The sequence below is a fragment of the Chaetura pelagica genome, unplaced genomic scaffold (assembly GCF_000747805.2).
Source record: "Chaetura pelagica isolate M959 unplaced genomic scaffold, ChaPel_1.0 scaffold289, whole genome shotgun sequence".
NCBI lineage: Eukaryota > Metazoa > Chordata > Aves > Apodiformes > Apodidae > Chaetura > Chaetura pelagica.
The window spans coordinates 972,737-996,324 of NW_009954554.1; the positions used below are offsets into that span (position 1 = coordinate 972,737).

The 23,588-nt window shown below is 36.8% G+C and overlaps 1 protein-coding gene across 1 annotated transcript; it reads left to right on the forward strand.

Annotated features, from left to right (window-relative positions):
- Positions 1-1,563: 1,563 nt before the first annotated feature.
- On the forward strand, positions 1,564-23,588 carry LGSN (lengsin, lens protein with glutamine synthetase domain). Its single transcript, XM_010005110.1, has 4 exons — positions 1,564-1,593; positions 8,304-9,297; positions 20,389-20,567; positions 22,389-23,588. The coding sequence occupies exons 1-4, from the start codon at positions 1,564-1,566 to the stop codon at positions 23,586-23,588; spliced, it is 2,403 nt and encodes an 800-aa protein (XP_010003412.1).

The following is a 23,588-nucleotide window of genomic DNA, read 5'->3' on the forward strand; positions in this document are numbered from 1 at the left end:
TGGGCAACCTGTGCCAGTGTTTGACCACCCTTGTTGTGAAGAATTTTTTTTTCTCTGATGAATTTAAACTGAACTGATATTTAAACGGAAGTGTGTCTTTTTCAAAATATGAGCTGAAGTTGTTCAGGCTAATATTCAAAATGGAAAAAATAGAGATCCAGAAGGTCTGTTTCTTGCCAGCCTCTGCTTCTCAGACTATTTGGGTCTAAGTAGTCCTGCTCATAATTGTTCTCCTCTTGGCACAGTTAATCACAACACAGACAAGCAAGCAACTTTGCCAGGGTAAGATATAGGTCTGTGGCACCAGAATTTTGGCTAAAATAGGGATCTCTGCAGTTGTGCTAACTGTTCTGTGAGAACCGTCTGAGGGCAAATTCTGGGAAAACGTATTCTGCAAACAAAATACTGACTTCCATCCTTTCTGTCTTGCACTAGCTCAGTCCTATAGACTGAGCTAAGTGTTTTTTGTTGGTTTTTTTGGGTTTTTTTTAATGTCTGCTTGACAAAATTTCAAGTCTTTTAAGTTAGCATTTCTTGAAGGCTAATAAAGTTTCAGTTTTTGCCTGCTCTGCTCTGTGACAAGTGGGGCAGTTCAGAACAGCTACAGAAATGGTGCAGATGGAGTCACAAAATTGGAAGCTATGGCCTTTTTGTGCCTCCAAGATGACGAAGGATTTTCAGAAATATAGTTTGGGACTAGAGATGCCTAAGATTTTTGTGAACTATAGCTCCTAACCCAGGGTAATTATTTTTATCAGGTAATTAAGGGTCATTCGTAACACAATGTTTACTTGAGTTCTCTGAGAAACCAGTTGTTGGGAAGGGCTGCTGTAAGCACACCTGATACACTCATCCTTTAAGGTTTTGTCAGCTAAATGAACTTGTAAGAATGACATGTCAGTTAAACACATTCCTTTGAACCTATGTTAAACCTGATAAATAAATAAGCATAAGAAAGACAAGCTTGATTATATAATCTTTAAATATTTTTTGATATCTAATACAAAAAAGTCCCTCCTCCAGTACTAACACAGCCCGATCCACCAATATTAATGAACAACATACAAACACCTAGAATAACAGGCTACTACTGCATTTTATTCTTGCAGTGTGCTGTGCCTTTCAAATCCCTGTCCATGTGCCTCAATAACATACTGTTGTTATAATGCCCAATATAGGTTTTACCTCTAAGGAGCCTAACAATAGCTTCTATTCCAGAACAGAAATGGCTTGTTATGGGACAAAAGCCTTTTGTGAGGAGAAAAGTTGAGCAAAACAGTTTTATACTCAGTTGTCTTTGTTTCCAGGCAGGCAGGCAGCTAGTAATGTGCATTTGTCAGTTTACTACTTTAACGCTGTTCCAGAAAGTGGTGCTCTTGGCCATCACACGTTGAGGTTGCTCTTTATGGTTCATCATCTGCATGGTCTTCTGGGAAAAGAACTTTACAGCAATTCTGTTTTAACTAACCTTTATTGTAGCTGTGCCTATAAATACAGGATGTCTTTCTGCTAGACTTTTACTAGGCCATTTCTAATGGTGACCTGAGCTAGAATGAAGAGGACATGAACAAAAACGAAGATCTTACTCAGCAGGTAAGAGACTGACTCTGAATTATTTCAGAGCAGATACACTGATATAAAATAATTTTTGCATCCACTTCAAGATTTCAAGTGAGTTTGGATTGTGTGCAAGGCTCTTCATGCATGTGTATTGGGAATGGTCTAATTCTGAAGAAAATGTAGGTCAAAGAAAGGCTTCTTGTTTTAGCCAAAAAGCCCCTTATTTTCTTTAGGAAGAAAATCTACCACTTGATAACTTAGTATATCTTTCATTTATAAGTATCAGAAGTTTTCAATATGATCCCATTAAGATTTGTGGGAAAACAGATTGTCTTCATTAATGTGAATGAAAACTCTATAATTCGTGGACCACAGGCTGATTAAGACAAGAGACACTCTTGACTCAGGCTAGTGACTTAAGTGGAGTGGCTCAGTTTCTAGATTAGTGCATTTTAAAACAGATCCTGGTCCTGAAGTTCTAATATATACTTTCAATACAAGAAAATTTAAAAATAATTTAAAAGTACCTATTATTTTGAGTAGTGCCCAGATCTTCATGTGAAAATGTGAAATTAAAATGTTTCATTAATAATATTGAGAAAGATGTAATGTGGCTTGGAAGTGATGGTGCAGGCAGATTGAGGCTACTAGACATTTTTATCAAGGGGAAAAATGGGTACTTTGTATGCCAGAGGTTCACCTACTCTGAGTCAGTGACTGCCTCCTAGACCATCTTTGTGTATGAAATGAGTCATAGAAATTAGACATGAGTTCTGTAGGTCATTAAATTCAATCCATTGCAAACATCTTCCTGAGGATTAGTCAGCTGTGAAATGGATTCGGCTTTTAGATCGCATTTAAGCTGCTGCAAATTAGAGATGATACCACAAGTGTATTTTTGTGATCACAAGTCACTGTGAAGGCAGGATCAGCTTCTTCATGTTGAGACTGTTGTAGGGATTTATCTTTTTTCCACATGGTGCAGGTGGCATAGTCCAAGGGAAAGTATTTGCAAATAACCTTATCACAAGGACAACTTTGATACTTTGAGGCAACCAGAGAATTAATGACCTTGAGGAGCTCATCTGATAATTGCATAAACAGCATGAAGGCTTTGGATGGAAGTAGCAGATAAAGCAGATGTCAGATGTGAAAATAAATGATACAGTATTGTGAGCTAAACTCATCTCATTAATTTTCACATTAAAGAATAATAATCTTGAGTATATTAAAAATTTTTGAAAAAGGAAGAAGACTTTGCTTCTGCTCCTAACATTGCCACACATCTGCCAGCAACCTGTGGCTAGTTTGTGCTTCAGCTTCTCTAACTGAAAAATAATCACATGTACCTAAAATTTATGCCACTTGCAAGTCCTTCACCAGGAGGTTTCTGTAGCTGTAAATCACTCTGAAAGAACCACTTCATCACACAAGGTCACTGAGGGAGAAATTAGTCACAGCAATATCTTGACAACATGCATCATGTCTCTTAGCTTACAAGCCACCAGTGCCTTTTCATCATAGCATGCATTCTTTTAGCACAGCATGCAAGAGCCAAATCCCCTTTCTCTGCCTGGATCTACTCCCTAGAAATGTATGTCATGTCTTTCCTGCCACTCTATGGGCCACATTCCCTCCTGATACAAGTCTGTGCAGCTTCAGAGACAAGTGAAGATGAACTAAATCCCAGCAGTAGATAATTTCTTCCTGTGTCCTCTGCTCCTTCGCTCCCTGGTTACTGGGAAAGCAGGTGGGCAATGCTTTCCGTTTGTCAGGGGAAGGGGCAACGAAAGCACTTGGGCACAGGCATACCTGCCTTATGGGCACTGTTGTCTAAGGTCTTAAACAGGTCTCTAGTTGAAACCTGACTTCTTGACCTGACTTCTTGTTTTTGAGTCATCACACAAAAAGATTAATTAAACTTGACCTGGAGGGGTGCTGTAAAAAAGGGTTATCTGGTAACAGCCAAAGTGGGTCAGAGAAAGTTCCTCAGTGTTTATGGTTCCATAGCACTTGAAGTACTCTGAGAAGCAGTATTATTTTTGAAAGTAACAATGGGAATAATATCACATGTAGCACAATTTAAAAAATATTTTTAGATTGGAAATATTTCATAAGAATTTTGCAACATTTTAAAAAATATATAATAGAAAAAAAAATCTAAGAGAAGCTGTTTAGCTTTTCATAAATAAAAAATTAATCCAACTAAACTGTGGGTACTTTTGACTTTTCTGTTTAGGAGGGGTTTTTTTGTTTGTTTTCTATGTTTTTCTAATTCTTAGTTATACCACATTTTGACACTTTGACGTTCTTTTCAAAATTAATCTTTTGCTCTTGAAAAATCTTTAGCAAGAACTCAGGAAGATCATAATCTGACCTCTTATCAGTCAGTTAAAATAATGGCTAAAATTGTTTAGTAATCTGAAACAAAATAGAAAACGAGACTGTGACTGAGACCCCAGTACCTTTTGCTGAGTGAGTGTATCACTTTTTTGGGTAGCCAGCAGCAGCAACATTGTGCTATCTTTTTGTTTAGATATGCAAAAGCTCCTGCTAGAATTGCACCTTGCCTCTTTCACCCTTTTTTTTGGTGATATAAATCTTTCTGCTGCTATCATCTACAGTTACACAGAGCATCCTTTAAACTGATTCCCTTCCTCCCCTTTTTTTCCTTTCAAATGCCATAGTGTGTTTCTTTTTCTCATTTCCCTGTCTTTTCTTCTCAACACATCTTTTGAGAGAGTTTTATAAACCCTGATAGCATTTCCAGTCTTGCCTGAGGTCATGAAGCAAACAAAAAATAGGAAAAAAACAGGTCCCCTCTGCAGTTCTGAATTTGTGTCATAGAACATTGCAGATATATATTCTATCATCTATAAAATCCTTTTAAGGCAAAAGTTCAAGAATTGCCTTGGACTTTCACCTGTGTTTCATGCACCAGAAAGCTCAGCACTCATTATTTCTCCAGAAGGCAACACTTTACATTGCCAAAATGTTCTCAGCTTGCTGATTGGCAGGTTTACAGATAAACAGCCTTTTGGCAGTGCTGTATTTCGTGATACAGTTATTGCACTTCAGAGCTTGTACAAAGCCTAAAAGTGAACACAAATTGATTAAGAAAAATTGCTTTAGATGTATGTTTTCTGTGTTACCACAACATTTAAGATGTCTACCAGGGGTAGAAGCCTGTTGGCATGCCAGAAGTGGCATGTACTTGGGTTAAGTAGAACAGGCAATTTCATCAGCACTATGCTGAAATATTTGCCTTCTGATACTGTCCTTTATTCTGTTCTCTTCCTACCTGCATGTTGCCCTCATATGCTGCTGTAATGCACATGTGTAGCCCTTACACTCTGCTGATAGCCACAGACGTCCAGACTCTTGTGTACCTGAAGTGACACAGTAGTTATCTAGTGAAGACAAGCAAAAGTGTTATTTGCACGAGTTGAGATTATTCATAAGGGTAAATGAAGTCTGATCCACCCCTACTCTTCCTGTCTGTTGTAGGACTTGGACTGATCTGCCTCTACTGAACAAAACCAGGTGCAAACCCCCAATGTAGAGATGCATGAGTTGCAGCATCAGGGCAAGAAGTCCCGATGGAAATCAGGACTTGGGGTAACACTAATACCTATCAATGATGGTTAACACCAGATACAACTTTTAGAAAGAAAATCTAAACATCTGATTTGTTGCATAATGTGGCCCACGATGATTATATTTTTTGATCTAATCTTTCTGGCAAGAATATTCAACTTGCCACTCAGGCATTCATTTGCTAAGAGAGAGAAGCAAATTTTGGAACTTTCAAGACCTTGACTTAGGGTGATAGTAAGCATTTGAAATCAAGGACGTAAAAATTGAATGATGCTGAAACAAATGTTGACTAAGACAACTTTCAAGAAGCTTTAGTATCTCCTGTTACTGTTGCCACACAACGAAAAAGTAGGAACATTGAGCAATGAAATAAATTAAAAAAAAAAATCAGAACTTTTGTCACATTAATGCCATGACTGTTTTGCTTTCCTTCCTTCCACAGCAGGGCACATAGTTCCACGAAATTAAGTCACGCTCTGTATCCAGCTCACTTGCCCTTTCGAAGGCCTATTTTACTTAATCATCCCTGTCTTCTTCAAACAAAACTTGCTAGAAATAAAAGGTTAAAGATAATTCTTACGCCTTATTTTCTGGATACTCTCCCCTCTGTGTCCAAGCAGTAGACCTTTTCTGATGGTAGACACCACATGAACTAATAGACAGTAAGGCTGTGTCACAATTCATACATATGACTGTGTTTAATGTAAAGGGATGCTGTATTCATTCCTTGAAACAAATCTAACACTATTTAATTCTCTGCAGAAAATACTGTGAATTATTTATAAATGAAAGTCCATAAATGCCCAAGTTTATTTAGAAATTAAGAGTCATTCTCAGGCACAAAGTCAGCGTGCCTTGTGCTGAGGGCCTTAAGTGATGCATAGACTGCTCTTTATAGGTGATTTTTTTTTTTTTTTTTTTTTTTTTTTTTTTTTTTTTTTTTTTTTTTTGTATTTGAAGGTAATCTTTTTTTGTTTAAGAGTAATTGGCCCCGTATCTTTCTTTTAATTATCAAAATGCAGTTCTATATTCTCAATTTCTGCATGGAAAATAAATGCTTTGTAGAATACTATAGCCACATTAGTTATTAAAGTCCTATTCCAAAGAATGTTTCCATTAACAAATTTACAAGTGGTCAGTCCTTATCCTGCTCATCTCTATTCAAAAGGATTACTCGTTTTTTTTTCCAATTGGGAAGCACTGTTTCCTCTAGCACTTCTGTTTCTTCCCCATGTGTAGTGAATAGTTTCATTCACTATTAGGGGGGATGGACAGTAAAATTCTGTGTTATAATTCTCCATTGTAGGTTCTTTTTGCCTCCTTCATTATTCAGGAAAGTTTCTCATTATGTTTATATTCCATAATGGTGCAGAACTATAGGAATTAGGTCTATTCTGCATGGCTGAGTATGCAGAAGAACCAGCAATACACCCATAATTATTTTATAGTGTTTTATAGGGTGTATTAGAGGAATAAATGAAAAGTTTTCTATGAAGACATAGATTAATTAAAAACTGAGTGCTAAAGCTGAGGTAAGCAAGTACATCTGTTATGAATGAGCCATGAGCTGTGTTTGGTTGCAAGGGAGCACATTACTGTTGACATGTGCATGGGAGTTCCTTCCATGCTATCAGCAATGCCCCGGCCATCTCCCAAAGCAGGTGCATGTGCAGCATGTTGCAGAAATTCAGAGCAAGGGAGAGAAGGAAAGGAAATATTTGTGAGCTCTGCATTAGGAAGGGAGTCAGAAGTCTTTTTTTTTGCCTAGAGAATAATGGAAAACAGAGTAATGAGAGAATGGGGAAAATAGGAATGAATAATATAGAGAAAAGGAAGTGTTAATGACCTTAATGGGGACCATGTAGCTCTTTCTGTCCATATGCACATCAGATACTGCCGCCTTTTCTTCTACATGCTTTTTTCCAGGCAACAGGAATCTCTTTTGCCTTATCCCAAGTGGCATTCACTTTGCTTTTGTGCAGACCCCTACTTCTTTTGGAAATACAGAAATTAGAGAGAGTGAAGAATTTTCCTTTGTGAAAAGGGTAAAGAGCAGTCCGATTTGGAGCATATGTCATGATTTCCCAGGTTTTTTTCAGGTGTAAATCCAGCTCAACCCAGGTAAGCCAGGGACTATTGGTTAAGCTACCAAGTCTTAAATACATGCTTGAGTTGGTATTCAGAAGCAATATAACAATCTGTACTTTGTTATGGAGTGATTTATATTTTGGTTAAACCATATTATGGAGTCTTTTTTGAGACATCGTGAGATGGAGAATTCAATCCCTACCTTGATAGCTTCTGAAATAATTAATCAACCGAAATATTAAAATATCTGCTATTTTTTAATTTGAATGTATCTAGGTTTGATTTTCTCTCCTTTTCCCTGTCACTATTGCATTAATCATACTTGTCGTAGGGTCAGGATACTTAGGAGTGATGATGATCCAGATGCTTGATATTCTTTAGGATAACACAAGCAGTTTAATTTTTGTACCTTCTTTTGACACTTTTTTCCCACATGTTTACATCTATTTAAAAATCTTCTCCCACCACTACAATATATATCACATCAATGCTGTATATAAAGGTAACCATCATCTTCTGGTTGTTTCCTGTGTACATATCCAAATTTGGGTTTTTCCTTTTGACCACTGGCCTGGAAGTCCAGTTATTTGGCCATTTTAGATACTGAAATTCATTTAAAAGCTGCTTATTTTAAGGTTTCACTCACCTTACTCATAAGGATTACCAGTGTTCTGCATTCCAGGACAATTATTTCCTTTATAAATACAAATGTTTTTAATTTGAACAAGAATATATTTAAATGTAATAATTTAATTTTTTGCACATTTAAAGTTCACATATTTGACAAACGATGTCATGAGTTGTACAATGTCTTACATTTTAAACTAAATCTGTGCAATAACTACATTATGAAGGCATTTTCAGCAATTTTGTTGTAAAACACTAGTAAAATAATTATGTGAGATTTAAAAACATTAAAATAGCTCTGTCTACAGAGACCTCCATCAGCAAGAAGTAATGGAAGTGCTACAAGATAAGTGCAGCTCATAGTACTCCATTGCTGTGTTCTGTTTCATTCATGTGTGTTATTTGGTTGTATATTTTATTACTGGTTACAGAACACACCTGAAAGTGACAATGATGAAGTTGATGGCAACAATGTATGTGGTTTCAAAAAGAAAAAGGGAGCCAAAGGTCCTACAAAGCATGTTTCTCCTTTAGAAAGTAAGAAGATGGAGCTGTCCCACACCTCAAAAATCCCAGATCCTTGCCCCCTTCAAGCAACCACTGGTTGCTCAGAATCACCATCAGACCAGCCTCTTCAAAACCTGACTAGCCTTCCTCCAGGACAAAAAGACCGAGGGATTCGTGACAGTCCTCAGATTAGCAGTGATGTGAAAGAAGATATGTCTGGAGAAACCCGAGATATCCAGGAAAATGCTGACCCTGGGAAAAGAATAGGAACAATAGATGAACACATAGATACAGCAGCTAAAATGGAGCTTCCCATGGGTGTGTGGCCTGTGAGGAGTGCAGGGAAAGCTGGGCGGACAAAGGCAGTGGGCAGGGAGAATGGTCATGAGAAGGCAGAGAGTGAGCAAGATGAACAGGAGGAGATGGAAGAAGATGATGTTGAGCTGCTTGTGGCACAGATGGGCTCCCTGCACAGAGCTGTGGCCCCACAAGGAAATTGTACTGGACAGTCCTTCACAAGGACAAATGCCATTTCCAAACGAAGTTTGCAAGAATTGAAAAACCTGCTGAGTGAAGGTCCTCTGCCTGATTATGGGCCCAATTACAGTGGCAAGGCAGGTGGGACTTTTCCTCAGAAAAGTTTGAAGCCCTGGGAAAAAACAGCTGACAAGCAGGGCCGACCCTTTGAGACTTTTAGTCCCCATTTTGGAGAGGAGAATCGAAAGTACCACAGCTTCCACAAGGAGGGAGCAGGACAGAAGAGCAAACCTCTCCTGGTCCTCAGCTCTGCTGGGTCTGATCAGCAGCAACCAGCAGAGAGCGACATGGATCAACTTATTCAGAGGCCACCAGCAGCTTCAACTAATGCAGAAAACGCTGCTCCCGAGATGCAGTTTGACTCCTCTGAAGGCCAGGACGGTAAGGATATTTAAACATCACCTGCTGTCAAGGAAAATGCTATTGTTGTTTTGAGGGGTTTTGTTAAGCTGCAAACTTTATTCACAGCTAGAGCATGAGAGAACTGACACCTGTAATTTCTGTATGATTGGGATGGATCAGAGATTGTACTTTACAATTGTGGTGCTTTTATTTTTTTATTATTTTTTTTTTCTGAAGCCCAGCTACCTGCTAAAACAGCCAAGCACAAGTGGTCATGTCTTTTTCACTAAAACCTGAATATTTGCTCATTTAAACTGAGCTCAGGCAACATTTCCCAAAGGTCTGCTAGACACTGCAAATATCTAACAGAGTCTGGGCTTCTTAAAATTTCCTTTTTGTTAACATTTCCAGCTGTGGAAATTGCTCCCATGTAGGGATGATATTTTCAATTATCCGTCATGTAAGAGGACTTGAATACAAAAACATGTAATGTAAATTAAAAGAGAAGAAAAGCAAATGAGGCAGAGAAATTCCACTTATCTTCATGCTGTTCAATACGTCTATTTTGGAAGTGTCTATAGAAGCAATTAATTGCTACTAATAGACTGTGGCTTTTGAATCTGTAAAGGCTAAACTTCAGGGCTGGCTGGATGAGCAGACTGAAAGCTGCTGTTAGCTATGATAATGTAATGGGCTTGAGCAGTTCATTGTTTTGTGTCTATTCCAGGAAGCACAAAACAGCAATTTGCCAATTGAATAGATATTAGATTAATAAATTTCCATGAGCATGAGGGTCAAATAGTCTTATCATCTTTTTAGTATATTTACCTTACACTCTGATTTAACTCACGGATTCAAGAGCTAGGAATCTTTCATCTTCATTGGTAAAATACCTTGTCCATCATTAACTACATAATGAAATATAATCATAGAATCATAGAACTATTCAGGTTGGAAAAGACCCTATTGTAGAGAGGTTGGTGCTGGTCTCTTCTCACAGGTAATTAGCGACAGAACAAGAGGGAATGGCTTCAAGGTGCAACAGGGTAGGTTTAGACTGGACATTAGGAGAAATTTTTTCACAGAAAGAGTGGTTAGACACTGGAATAGGCTGCCCAGGGAGGTGGTTGAGTCACCATCCCTGGATATGTTTAAGGGTCTTTTGGGTGTGGTGTTGGTGGATATGGTTTAGGGGAGAACTTTGTAGAGTAAGGATGATGGTTGGACTTGGTCATCCCAAGGGTCTTTTCCAATAATGGTAGGAATTACATTTGTACACTATTGTTACCCTGTTTTTTAAAAAATCTCCTTTCAGATGGTTAGAAATACTGCTATACATACTCTGAAAAAAGACAATTTGGAATGTATCAAATGTTTTTAGCTACAGCAGGATTCCTTAGTAGACATATTGTGTTATCCAGTTTGAACAAGTCTGAATAAGATACTCCTAAACATTACCAGTGCTAGCTTAAGGCGCTGCATGAAAAACATACAGATTTGAAAAGTGTATTTTTTCTCAAACCATTCTCTTTTCACATCATTTTTTTCATTGCTGGCAAAATGCATTTTCAAATTTAAATTTGGGTTTTTTATTGTCTGCAAAACCAGCAAATACATTTTTAAACCACAGGAATAACTATTATTGTTCATAACACCACTTACAAGATAGAGGGAACTGATTATATTAATTGTAGGTTCCACCTAGGAACCTGATATTAGCCACTTAAAGTGAAGAGGCTAATCCGGGTTTATTACATAATCAGTAGAGAAAGGCATTTTGTCTTCAAGAGGTATTGGGGGCTGCTGAGAAATGGATCTGTGGAGGTGGGCACTTCTTTTCACTCAGTGGGGAAATAATCTCATGATGATTAGTTTAGGGTATTTGCTTAACTCTGAAATACTTAAAGCTACCTGGAGTTAATCCTACTCCGTATCACTGCAATAACCGTGACTGTAAGAGAACTACTGATGAGAATTAAATGTGAAGGAAAGTGGGGCAAAAAATGTTTTGCCTCATCAGAAATATTTCCCAATCAAAAGTTTTGGAATCTCATGAAGTTTGGATTTCATTTGGCTTTGACCAAGTAAACTGTAGGGCTCAGTGAGTGTCTTCAGTAGTAAATGGAACGCACAGAAATAATTTCTACTTAATTAGAAATGCTTGTGTTTGAAATTCAATTTTCATTCAATACATACAGTACCTTAACTGAAGAAAGTGTTAGATAACATTCTGCAGTCCTTAATGAGCATTTGCATAAACAGTATTTCATTGCTGTGAGTGATACTTTATTAAGTTTGCTAAGATAAAATAATATTTTTTTTAATGACTGAAACATTATCTTAAATCCTGTAGTTATCAAAGTGCCTGAAGAGAAATCTTGGATCTAAATGTATTTTGACACTGAGTACTTCTGAAATACAAGCTCTTGTGTTTTTCAAGCTTTCAAATATTTGAACTTGCTCAAAACAAAAATCTTGGTCCAAAATTTTTCGAAACATTTGATTTAAAAATACACATTAAGAAGTAAATAGTTCTCTTCCTCTCTTTGTTTCTTTAATATGGAATACAAAGTAGGAGAGCACTGAAATCATATGTCAATACATACATACACGTGGTTATTACATAAACATTGCCCAGTGTAGTACTTGGTTGCTGTGTTCAGCACTAGGCACATATGGATGCCATAGTCAAAGCAGGAATATATATTTTTTTTCTAACAGTACACAGTTAAGAGACAGTCTCTGGAGGTCAGCAGATGAAAGGCTAAGATGTAGCTGAGCTTTAGTGATTCAGTGTAATCTAGAGGATTGAAATACAATCATGTTATGTGGTTAACATATCTCTCAAATAATGAATCCATATACTTTTTTCAAAAATTCAGGTTGGAAATTGTGGAAATATTTCTGCATGTGCATTTTGTCCATTGCTTGACAGCTCTTTTGTAAAAGAAGTGCTTGGGCAGGGGCAAAAAATAATAGAGAAAAGACACACAAAATATTTTTGTCAATATAAAAAATACTGCTTGAGCAGTGTCAGTCAAACTGGAGCTGAAGATAAAGCTTTTTAAATTGAATTCATCACCAGGGAAAGACAGGAACTAACACATGCAGCTAATTAGGCAAATACATTGGCTGCATTAACATGAATGTATGGATTTTATTTGCATGGGTATCTATATATGATAATGATGTGTGCTTCTTAAGCTGTTCGGTACCTGCATGCTTGGGGGAACAAGAGAGAGGCTTCCAAAAAGTAAAAATTCAGGTGAAATTTCATGTACATAGCATTAATATGCAATTCGTAGTCTGTGCATACACATATAGATGAATGCATGCATGTACTATACATGTAGTATATATAGCTTATAATATAAGTGTGTATTGACCTCTCCAATATTATCACATACTGCTCTTCGTGATACTAAATTAGAGTAGTTATGCTGTGGAAGGCAGAGAGGAAGCCAAAGAGAATAGCTTTATTCACACAATGTGATGTTCCAAAGGACGGTGACACAACACACTGTTGGGGTTCTCTTTGTCACAGGGGGCTGCAGGAGTCAGGGACTGCCAGCACTACATATGGTCTCGCAGGCTTGGGAGAAATCTCTCTCCTGGACCTTCAAACAGCACATCCACATGGCTGTAGGTGTACAAGACCCTCGAATCAGGCTGTCACCTGAGGCTTCCAATTCCCTTTGTACATCTTGGTCTGTTGTTGGGGATGAAAAATTTTGTTCAAATCTTCTTTAGTGCAAAGAGCAGAGTTACACCTCCAGAAACCTGAGCAGCTTCAGGAGCAGGCCCTCTCAACAGAACTCATCTTCTTGAGCATACTACAAGTGAAGCCGCATAAATATGACCAGGATCAAGAACTGTAGGAGGGAGAAGGAAATTTCTTAAGAAAGAAAATATGACTTAGCTGTAGCTGCAGGCATCAGTAGCTACCTAGTGACTGTTGAAATTCCAAGTTCACAGAAAAAGGTTTGAACAAGAATCACATGAAGTGTTATGTTGCTGCTGTAGCCCAGGACTAAGTTCCTCTGCTAAGTTGCCATTTTAAAGAAAAGCATATCAAGTAGCTGCTTATCAGGCTATTTTTCATCCTTTAGAGTGGAGTTTATCAGTCCTACAAGTAATTCCTTTTTCCATTACAATGAGTAACCTAATTTTATAATTCCTAACTTGTTTAAAGGTCTTACTTTTAGTAGTAAAGCTGTTACAAAGGACAATACCTGGTATTTAAGGGTAAAAGCATGTAAAATAAGATTTTAACAAAACAAACAGCCTGGGCTTTTTGCTTCATTGAAATGACAATATTTGCCTACATACTTTGAAGAAAATTTGAATTCCCTCTATAGTTTCACTGTTCTTTATGCTCACCTGGAAGAGGCATGTCCCCACTGATTCTGCTCAGTATGTTTAGTCAATCTTAAAAGAGGTATGTAAGTTCCTACTGCAGGTGCTACATATTAATTGCTTCTGCAGTCATTTCTGCAGAATAACCATGTCTTACTTTGGAGATTACTTAAGACTGTGTTTTTCACTCGCTGCTTTTCTCTGCTTTGTGTTTTACATAACTGTGTTGCTTTTGCATCTCTCCTAAAATGAAAAACCAAAGCCATACGGTTCCTTCCTCATGCCGTATCTTCAGTTCAAGAAACTTCTAATGTATCTGTTGACATTTTGAACTCAACTTAAACATAGCAGGGCTGAAGTTCAGCTCCTTCATAAATCTTCTTGATTGCCCTTTTTTCTGTTGAACAAACTGTCATATCTTCTGCTTAATTCTTTCCTTTTCCCTCTGAACTGAGCTATATACAATTTGCTAATTTTTTCATCTCACAAGCTCTAAGAGCAGCTATTTTTGTCAAAAGCAAATAAAAGCTTGTCTTTGTCTTCTACACCAATAACTGAAATCTTCCTACTTTCTGACTCAATATGATTTCCCATTTTTACCCTCAATCTAAACAGAACAAAAATGCTCAGATAGAACTTCCATCCTATCTTTCTGATCTATTTTTGTCCCTTTTCAGGTAAGATCCAACTCATCTGACTCTGATGACAGTAGTAAGCCAGTCATCCTGTGACTCTATGAGAGAAAGAGGTATATTCAGGCAGTAATTCTTTCCACCCATTGGAGTTGCTTACTTTCTATTATTAGTGGAAGGTTGCCAAAACAATTACTTTAAATGTAATATAAGTGAAATGTATTCTTGGCTTGATCTGTCTGCCTGCTACCTCTCCTTCTATGACTTATTCAAGAAAAGAGTAGTCCTTACCTTCAGTACTGTGCAAAACCTTCTCTTTCCTAAATAACCTTGCTTTCCAATTAACAAGGCATGCTCACTCAATCTCACTTGATTGTTTTTTATTAGGTCAAACATTTTTAGACTTGAAATGGCTATCTAGTTTTCAGTAGTGCATCCCTCAGTGCATGGAATTTTGCTCAGTAATTCCTTCCTTAAATCCAAATTTTCTGTTTGAGTTTGAAGGAAGAGGTGCCAATCTAGATTCATCATATTTAGGATTATTAGTTAGGTAGTTCCACCAGCTATTACACTAATTTTTTGTTCCTCCACCTGCATATTTTGTTTTCACATCCTCTTGTCTAGAGGTATTAGTCTACAAAACAGTGATAATTTTCTCATTCAATACAGAAGAGCTCTTTTTACAAAATACCCTGGAAGACAGAAAAAATTAGTATTATTTATTTTCTCTTCCATATATTTGAGAAATAAAATCTTAGGTTTTTTTTTCAATTCTTTATGATTTAGATCCTCTGAGAAGCTGTGTCTTGCTGTCATATAGTTTGGAAAGAACAATTCATGGATGATTTAAGCTGTTCATTAATCTCTAATTTAGCTATAAAATTCATGACAAAAAGCTGAGCTTCTCTGTGGCTGTATCAATAAAAAAGCCTGTTTCACAGTTAAGATTAAAAAAGAAAGCAGACTGTCATGAGACAAAGAAATGGATGGAAAAAACCATTAAAAGTATAGACATAAAGCAGATCAGGGAAATGGTATTACTGTCTCCCATCCTTCCGTAAGTTTCTGGTGTGCTTACATACTTATTCCCCTGTTACGGGTCTCATAATGGAGCAAAAATAAGAGGTATTTTTATGTATTTTATGGCATAAATCAAATACTTTACTGACCTATGAGTAAACATTCTTTGTGAAACTATTTCTGGGTAATGAAGAAATACAAATGACATGATGTTTTCAACTGGAAATGCTTCTGATCACTATTCACATCAATAATACTGTACAAACGTAACTGAGCACTCATTTCTATTTAGCATGTTAAAAAGCAGACAAGAATAGGAAAGAGAGGCTTTAAATAATAGCAGTAAGAATGATGTCTAGCATAGAAAAAGCTGTGATATGAGGTTTGAAAAATAGATACTCAGTGTTTGAAGACAAACATGAGAATAGTAAGTAATATACTGAACTAAGAAGACTGGCAGATCTGAAGTACACAAACTTGAATTCTGTAAAGATGAGCAGATATATTTAAATTGGTACCAACAGAAATTTCCATAGGATTTAAAAGGGTGTAGATGTGTGATCACCCTGTGGGACTCATTGCCAGGGGTTATCATCTGAAGGGGGCCTACAGGAAAGCTGGGGAGAGACTTTTTTAAAGGGCTTGTTGTGAGAGGACAAGAGGTAACGGATCAAAACTGGAAGAGGGGAGATTTAAGTTAGACATTAGGAGGAAATTCTTTACTGTGAGGGCGGTGAGACACTGGAACAGGTTGCTCAGTGAAGTTGTGGAAGCCCCAACCCTGAAAGTGTTCTAGGCCAGGATGGACTATGAGGAACCTGATCTAGTGGGAGGTGTCTTTGCCCAGGTAGGGTGGCTGGAACTAGATGATACTTAAGGTCCTTTCCAACTCAAACCATTCTTCTTTCCAACTCAAACCATTCTATGATTCTATGATTCTGTGATCAAAAACACATTTGTTTTATAGATGGAGTCAATATCCACACATCTTCAGAGTACCCTGTGTTAGATTTCTAAGGATGAAGAAGAAATTCAGAATAATCTGGATATTAATCCTTCTTGTGCTTCTAATCACAAGACCATATATTTAGTGAGGAATTGCAAACCCAATTATCTTTAGACAGATTATTTTGCAAAGAATGCCTTGCCTTTCCTATTGAGAGCTGAAAGCAAACACAGCCCAAGTGTGATGAAACCCTGCCTTGACTGGCACAACAGTACCTATGCTTGCTTGTATTTCCTACTGCTCTGAGACAGTAACAGGTGACACAATATGCCACAGAGCACAGGGACATGTGTGGGACTCAAGTGAGAGCAGACCCCGTGTCACCGGGCACGGTGAGGGTAGGCAGCAGCTGCATGGCTGCAGCAGGGTCGTTTCAGGAGGGAGCACATCTGGCACAGCTGGAGACAGAGTGGGAGGAAGAAAGTGGAGGAGAACTGATGGAAACATGTCTCCTTTTTTATATAGTTTGTGTCTAGATTCTACCTTCTAGCGGCTGCTATAACTTTAGGTTACATCCTGTTTCTCAGTGAAGAGTTTCCAATATTACTACATTTGTTAGGTCAGCCTGTTCCTGCCATTGTTAAGTCCCCTGGCAAGATGTAGCACATTCTTTTTGTTTCATCAGTTTGACACAGTCACCTCCTGTAGAGCAAAGAAATTGTTTGCTTTAGATGCAATGTGATTTAATAATGGGCCATGCAAAATGATTTATTTGAGCAAGCAGATAATTACAGATTGATGTGAGACATCCGCACTTTCTTCCATTACGGCACTTCTCCATTGCTGAGAAGAGAAAGCTGAAGTTAATTATTTGCCCTCTCCTAATGTCAGCTGCCTTCAGCAATCTGAATTATTACAGTATCAATAATCTAAGAATGGCACCACTTTTCCGCTAGAAATACTAATATAATTTGATGATTTAAAACATATTTTAAAGTTTGTGTTATTAATATTATTTAAATACGTGAAGATAATTTGTTTATATTTGTGGGTATATGGCACTAAATACAAAAGAAACATGAGTAGTATTAACTGTTTCTCAGTGGTAACATAAATGAGAAATACAGATAGAATCATAGAAAAATGAACATTAAGTGCTTTCTCTGTACTACTGATTTGATGTAGCTATCTAAGTATCTGTATGTATCATTCCTCTTTAAGAAATGCGGCCAGTCTGGATTGATATGTAAAATTAAAATCTCAACCACAATCTGAGCATCTTTTGAAATTTATGGATGTTTTCATAAGTAGATTTTCTGAAATGAGAAGAAAGATGACATTATTTCTAAAGGCCCATAAAACAAGGGAAACACTTATACTAATGAACACAATCATCCCTCATAAGTGTGTAAGACTTTTAGACTGTGTATTTAAATCAGCTAGACATGTCTAGTATTTATTAGCTACTTTGTGTCCAGTTGCTACTGCTCTGGATAATGACTGTATGAACTGCAAAAAGACAGAGTACTCAGTTCTCTACTATACCTTTCCAAACTATAGTCATAATTGGCTTTGCAGGCTTAGTTAGCAGGTGATTTATTTAGTGGTTACCAAGAAAATACATTTTGGGACCTGTGCTAGAGAAAACAAAGTACTGTGAGTTGTTATTCACTAAATATTATTTAAAAAACAAATTCCCTTTCATACTTCCGAAATGAGTCAGAGATATTAAATCATTATGATATTTTTTATCTATGATACAATTCACAGAAACTTCTTCTTTCAATGAATAAGATAATCTGCAAATGATATAAAAGATGAACTGCCACTAAAAACTATGTGAAAGCTGCAGGAGTGTTTCTATTGATTCTAACAGATTTTGGACAAAGGTTATTGTAAATAATTAAGTATCTGTCTTTTGACTACTTGGCTGTCTAGACTGGTATATTGCCTAATTTTAGACTAATACCAGACCAACATATACATTTTAGTCTAATAATTTAAAAAGATCTATCATTAATCATAGCAAGTCCACTGGAGAAGACAAATTTTCCCTTCTTCAGTTAATAATTTTTGCTTGCTTAATGTTATTTAAAACATTATTTAATAGGAATTTTCTTTAATGTTATTGCATATAATCTAAATATGTGTTGATGTACTTATTCAAATAACTTTAGATTGAAGTAATAAAATTTGGAAAATTATCTCCCATTGGTAGATGTTTAAATTAAGTATAATGCATATAACATTAATTTTTTTATATACATTGATTTTATATAATTTGTATCTCAAGGATACTGATTAAAAATATTACTGTGGTCAGTGTTAAAGTTCTTGATTTTTCCTTAATTATGTGTTTTTGCCTGAAAAATGTTTGTTCAGTAGATGCAAATACAGCAGGCAACATTCAGGACATTGTAAGAAATACTTGCAATATTTACATCAAAAGTTGGCAATATTCTGATGTCAAGGATTGCCAGTCAAACTTCACTTAGAATAATCTAAAGACATAAAAATATCTTTGTGATGGATGGGATACAGGAGATGTCTACCATGTTTGCATGGGAAATTAAGCATGTGTAGAATAAGGGACTGAACACTGCTTTTACAAAGCTGAAACCTCAGGCTTCTCATCTGCTACTCACTGTAGTCTGTAAGAAAAATTTCAGCATCTTTAAAATTCTATTAATCTAATAAATAGCCATACTTTATTACCTGTTAGTAAACTTATAATTGATAGTCTGGCTCATAAAAAGGTTGAATTTGCTAAATGCCAGTGAACATTTATGCTGCAAAACATAATTATGGGATGATTGTTTACAAATACGTAAACAGGACTTGCTTCTTTAATGTACATCTTTTAAAGGACATATTGACCTACTGTTTGCAGAAGACAGAGAGAAAAAGCTATTTCCATAAGAAGCCTACAGCTGAAGCAGACCAAAGCAGAAAATGTTGCAAGAAGTGGATATGACAGAATTCTTCTGTTGCTTCTCCCTTTTTGATTTTCTTCTTTGTGTTCCTATAGACCCTTCTATTTACTTAAAGTTTTGTCCTGTGCTTTCACCTGGTGCTCCTCTGGGAACACTTATTACTTAACCTTTTCTTACTTTACTGACCACAGTATCCTTGCCACTTCCTTGACATCTGATGCTCCATTCAAAGGCTCCAAGAAGTCTATGACTGTGGAATAATTTGCTGCCTTGCACTGGAAAGACCGGTAGTGCTCCCACCAACCTTTGTAGGGCCTCATCACGAAGCTTTTAACTTCCACTGGAAGGGCAGTGAAGAATGCTTGCTGTGGATCAACCAATGCAGAACTGAGAGATCTATGAAAAATCATATGATCATATTCTCAGCTTTCTTGGAGGAATGGAGGATTTTCCTCCCAGTAATGTAGAAAGAAAGATTTTTTCCACATTTTTTTCATATCTTAATATAAAATTTTAACCTTGGCCTAGTTAGTTTATCATACTACATGGAAACCTTACGTAGTTTAGCTCAAATAATAAAAATAAAAATAAGTTTGTGTACGGAAGTTACTGTGCCCAGCTCTCTGCTCCATTACAGATGTTCATTCAGATGCTATTGCTTCCATATAAAAGTTTATACAGTCCTACAGCTACTGTAAAACAGTTAAGAAAAAACTCTGTAACAGCAAATACATGAACTTCTCCTAAAAGTCTGCCGCCTCTGGTGGAGAAGAGTGCAGGCCTCCTCAGGAGGTCTTGAGAAAGATTTAGTAGAAGACTATTGCCCTTTTAATCATATTTCTGTATCCATGAATTTTTCAAATGCATTGAAAAAATGTAACATTTGAATTCTATTAGCTTTCAGTGGGAAATAGGTATCCAGCTTCTCTCTGTGCTCCTGAAAATACCCAACATATCATCTGAAGCATCCCCCAGAAATTCCTGGCTTTACCATTCTCCTGTGTTCTCTTACCAACATGAAAAACATTTAAGTTCTAATTCTCAAAAAACAATGAATTTTATACAGGTTCTCAGGAGAAAAGAAGTGTGTTTATTTACAGAAATATTTTGTGATCCACATATTGTTCTTATTTTTGTTTTACACCCCATGTCGCAGTTTTCCACAGTTGCACTTTTTAGGAGAACAGCCTGTACTCCAGCATTCATTATTTTGTTTGACGTGAACATTCCTCTTCACTTATAGCATCCAGCAGAGAGCTTGATGTAAACGGCCTTCGAAGCCCAACTCTGCTTCACCTGTTCTCTCATATTGAATTTATTAAGCAGCAGATGGCCAGGGACAACATACAGTTTGTCAGATTTGAATCAATAGACCTCCATGGTGTGTCAAGATCAAAGAATATTCCTTCTCGCTTTTTTCACGTAAGTTTTTTTTTTGTTTGTTTGTTTCTAGCTGTACTTCTATGTGTTTTCATGGCCCTGTCCTTAATTTATGGTGGTGGTTGTTTGTTTTTTTTTTTCCTTTGCTTTTTTTTTCTTTCCGGTAGTGCAGACAGAAACTCAAACTTAGGACAAATTACCTGTTCCCTCCACTTGCTAATGTTCCCCAAGGATGTGGACTTTTTTCAACACTGCAGTCATCTATTTTTATGTTCCTCCAGATACTAATCTAATTAAATAAGGCTAGTAATTTCAGCTCTTTAACTTCTAATAATCTCTTCCCTCAGAATTATCTTTTCAGGTTCAATGCATTATAAAGATTTTGTTTTACTGAACACCACTAAATTGCAAAAAGAAAAGAATAAACACTGCAAGAAAGAACACGACTGAATGAAGATCACCATAGTGATGAGAAATTTTATAGTCATCAATCACATAAGAAAATACCATTTGGTTGCATGATGATCTAATAGCAATATTTGCTAAATTGATGATTCAGGGTATAAGAACCAAATGAGGTTTCACTCACATACCATTATGAATATTTTAAGCTTTACTGAGTGATCACAAAAAAAGATATGAACATGAAAAGATGTAGATCACTTTTGTTTCAAGTACCTTCAGAAGCCTTAGCCGTGTTTTTGTATTTTCCCTTTTAGATTTTGCTAAATGCAACTATATCATCTAGATACAATTTGCTTTTCCTGATGTAATTTGGAATTTATCAAAATAATTTTTCTCTCAGTCTTTTAAATTCTTATGAGGGGTTGTAGGTTAATTGCAACTTCTCTTTCTGTTGCTATGTCAAGTTGCAAATGCCTAGATCAGCTTGTTCAAAGAGAGCATTTGTTTACCTTACCAAATCGGGGCTTTGCATGACAGTCTCAAAGGACACTAAAACATGGTGTATGTGTACACTCACATGCACACATATGTATACACACAGAGTGACTGAGAGTAATTTCCCCCCCTTTTTTTTTTTTTTTTTTTTTTTTTTTTTTCTTTCTTTCTCACATTTTTGGTTAGAAGGGTCACAGGGTGGAGAGGTAGTACTAAAAGATAATCACATTCAACAGCTTTTCAGTGTCAAATTGGGAGCTTAGCCATATTCTCCATGTTGTGCAGTTTTGGTTATGTGAAAATTGCTACCACTGGACTGCCACCTAGTTAAGAGAAGGCAGATTCAAATTATTTATTTATTTATTTTAAAAGAAGAAACCATATGCAGTTTGAAGTGTTTCAGCAATTTTCCAGCTGCATAGGCAAATTTTCAGCTCTGAGCTTGCCCCTTTCTAGGTTTGTTCTGTCTCCTCACTCAGATGGAAATCCTTTACATACAGGTAAGATGTGAACATGAGCCAAATTAAATAAAATCTGTCATACTGAAAGTTTTCACAAGCTAAAGATTTGAACATAAGAGAAGTTGGGAAGGTGCTTGTTTGCAGATAGGTGGTCCTTCCTTGGGTTCCTATCTACATTTCATTTGCATGAGCTGAAATTCTCTGTTCAAATGTAGAATAAGGTATGTAAGATGAAATCTTCAGAAGATATGGAAGCTTAATGGAGTAACTATAGATGGATGTTGATGCCAGGGTTTTAATACCAATCTTGTAGAAGGTTGTTATGCTTCAAAAAGACCATAGTAGCCAGCTGTTGCCCTCCACTTTAATGATCAATGCATTTTGGTGTTCTTTTAGGAAAAACACCATTGTTCTTACCCAGAATCTAAATTTTACATGTTTTGCCTACATAAAAATACTATAGAGCTCTTTTTGGTAACCTGTCGTTTTGCTCTGTGTTTAGGAGAAAGCAATTAATGGTGTTGCCATGCCCAGAAGTTATCTTGAGCTGACACTGAATCCTAAAGATAATGAATTAGATTACATAAATGCAACCAATTTTAATTGTGACATAATCCTGAACCCTGATTTATCAACATTTCGAATACTACCCTGGACTGAGCAAACTGCAAGAGTGATATGTGATGCCTTCACCATTCTGGGCTACCCACTAATGACCTCACCGAGGCACATTGCCAAGAAACAGCTGAGTCAGCTTCAGGACAATGGTTTTTCTCTGCACTCTGCCTTCACATATGAATTCTGTATTTATGGCATTACTGAAGTTGTAAATTCAAAGACAATATCTTTTCCTGCAGCCACGATACTAAATAACCATGACCAGACTTTCATTCAGGAACTCATTGAAGGAATGTATTATGCTGGTGCCAATATTGAAAGCTTTTCTTCTTCCAGTGGGCCTGGGCAAATGGAGATTACTTTTCATCCAGAGTTTGGCATAGATGCTGCTGACAGTGCCTTCACGTTTAGAACAGGCATTAAAGAAGTGGCAAAGAAGTATAACTACATAGCTAGCTTTTTCTCAGAGTCAGGATTCTACAATTCAGGGGCTTTGTCGCATAGCCTGTGGGATGTGAATGGCCAGAAGAATTTGTTTTCTGCTGGTTATGGAGTTGAGGAGCTCTCAGATATTGGAAAAAACTGGTTGTCAGGTCTCTTGGCACACACAGCAGCTATCAGCTGCTTGATGGCTCCTACCACCAGCTGCCGCAAGCCTTTTTCTAAGTATAGTAAAGAATCAAAAGAGACTGTCAATGCAAAATGGGGATATAATGATAACAGCTGTGCCTTTAATGTCAAAAGTCATGGTGGAAAAGGCACTCACATAGAGAATAAATTAAGTTCTGCTGCAGCAAACCCCTACTTGGTGCTTGCTGCTACTATTGCTGCGGGTCTAGATGGAGTGAAGAGAGAGCTTAGGTATGATGACATGCTCCAAGAAGAAGATCACACTGTGGATCTGAAACATTCATCAGTCCCTCTGAAACTAGAAGATGCTCTTGTTGCACTTGAAAAAGATTCATGCATCAAGGAAGCATTAGGTGAAACTTTTATCCGATACTTCATTGCCATGAAACATTATGAGTTAGAAACTGAAGAAATGGATAGTGAAAGGAATAAATGCCTGGGGTATTTTATTTAG

Bases quoted from the DNA above. Each gene is read 5' to 3' on its own strand.
- LGSN (XM_010005110.1), top strand. From the start codon at position 1,564: ATGAACAAAAACGAAGATCTTACTCAGCAG. The intron at 1,594-8,303 runs GTAAGAGACTGA...TACTGGTTACAG, and splicing joins ACGAAGATCTTACTCAGCAG to AACACACCTGAAAGTGACAA. The intron at 20,568-22,388 runs GTAAGTTTTTTT...CTCTGTGTTTAG, and splicing joins TTCCTTCTCGCTTTTTTCAC to GAGAAAGCAATTAATGGTGT.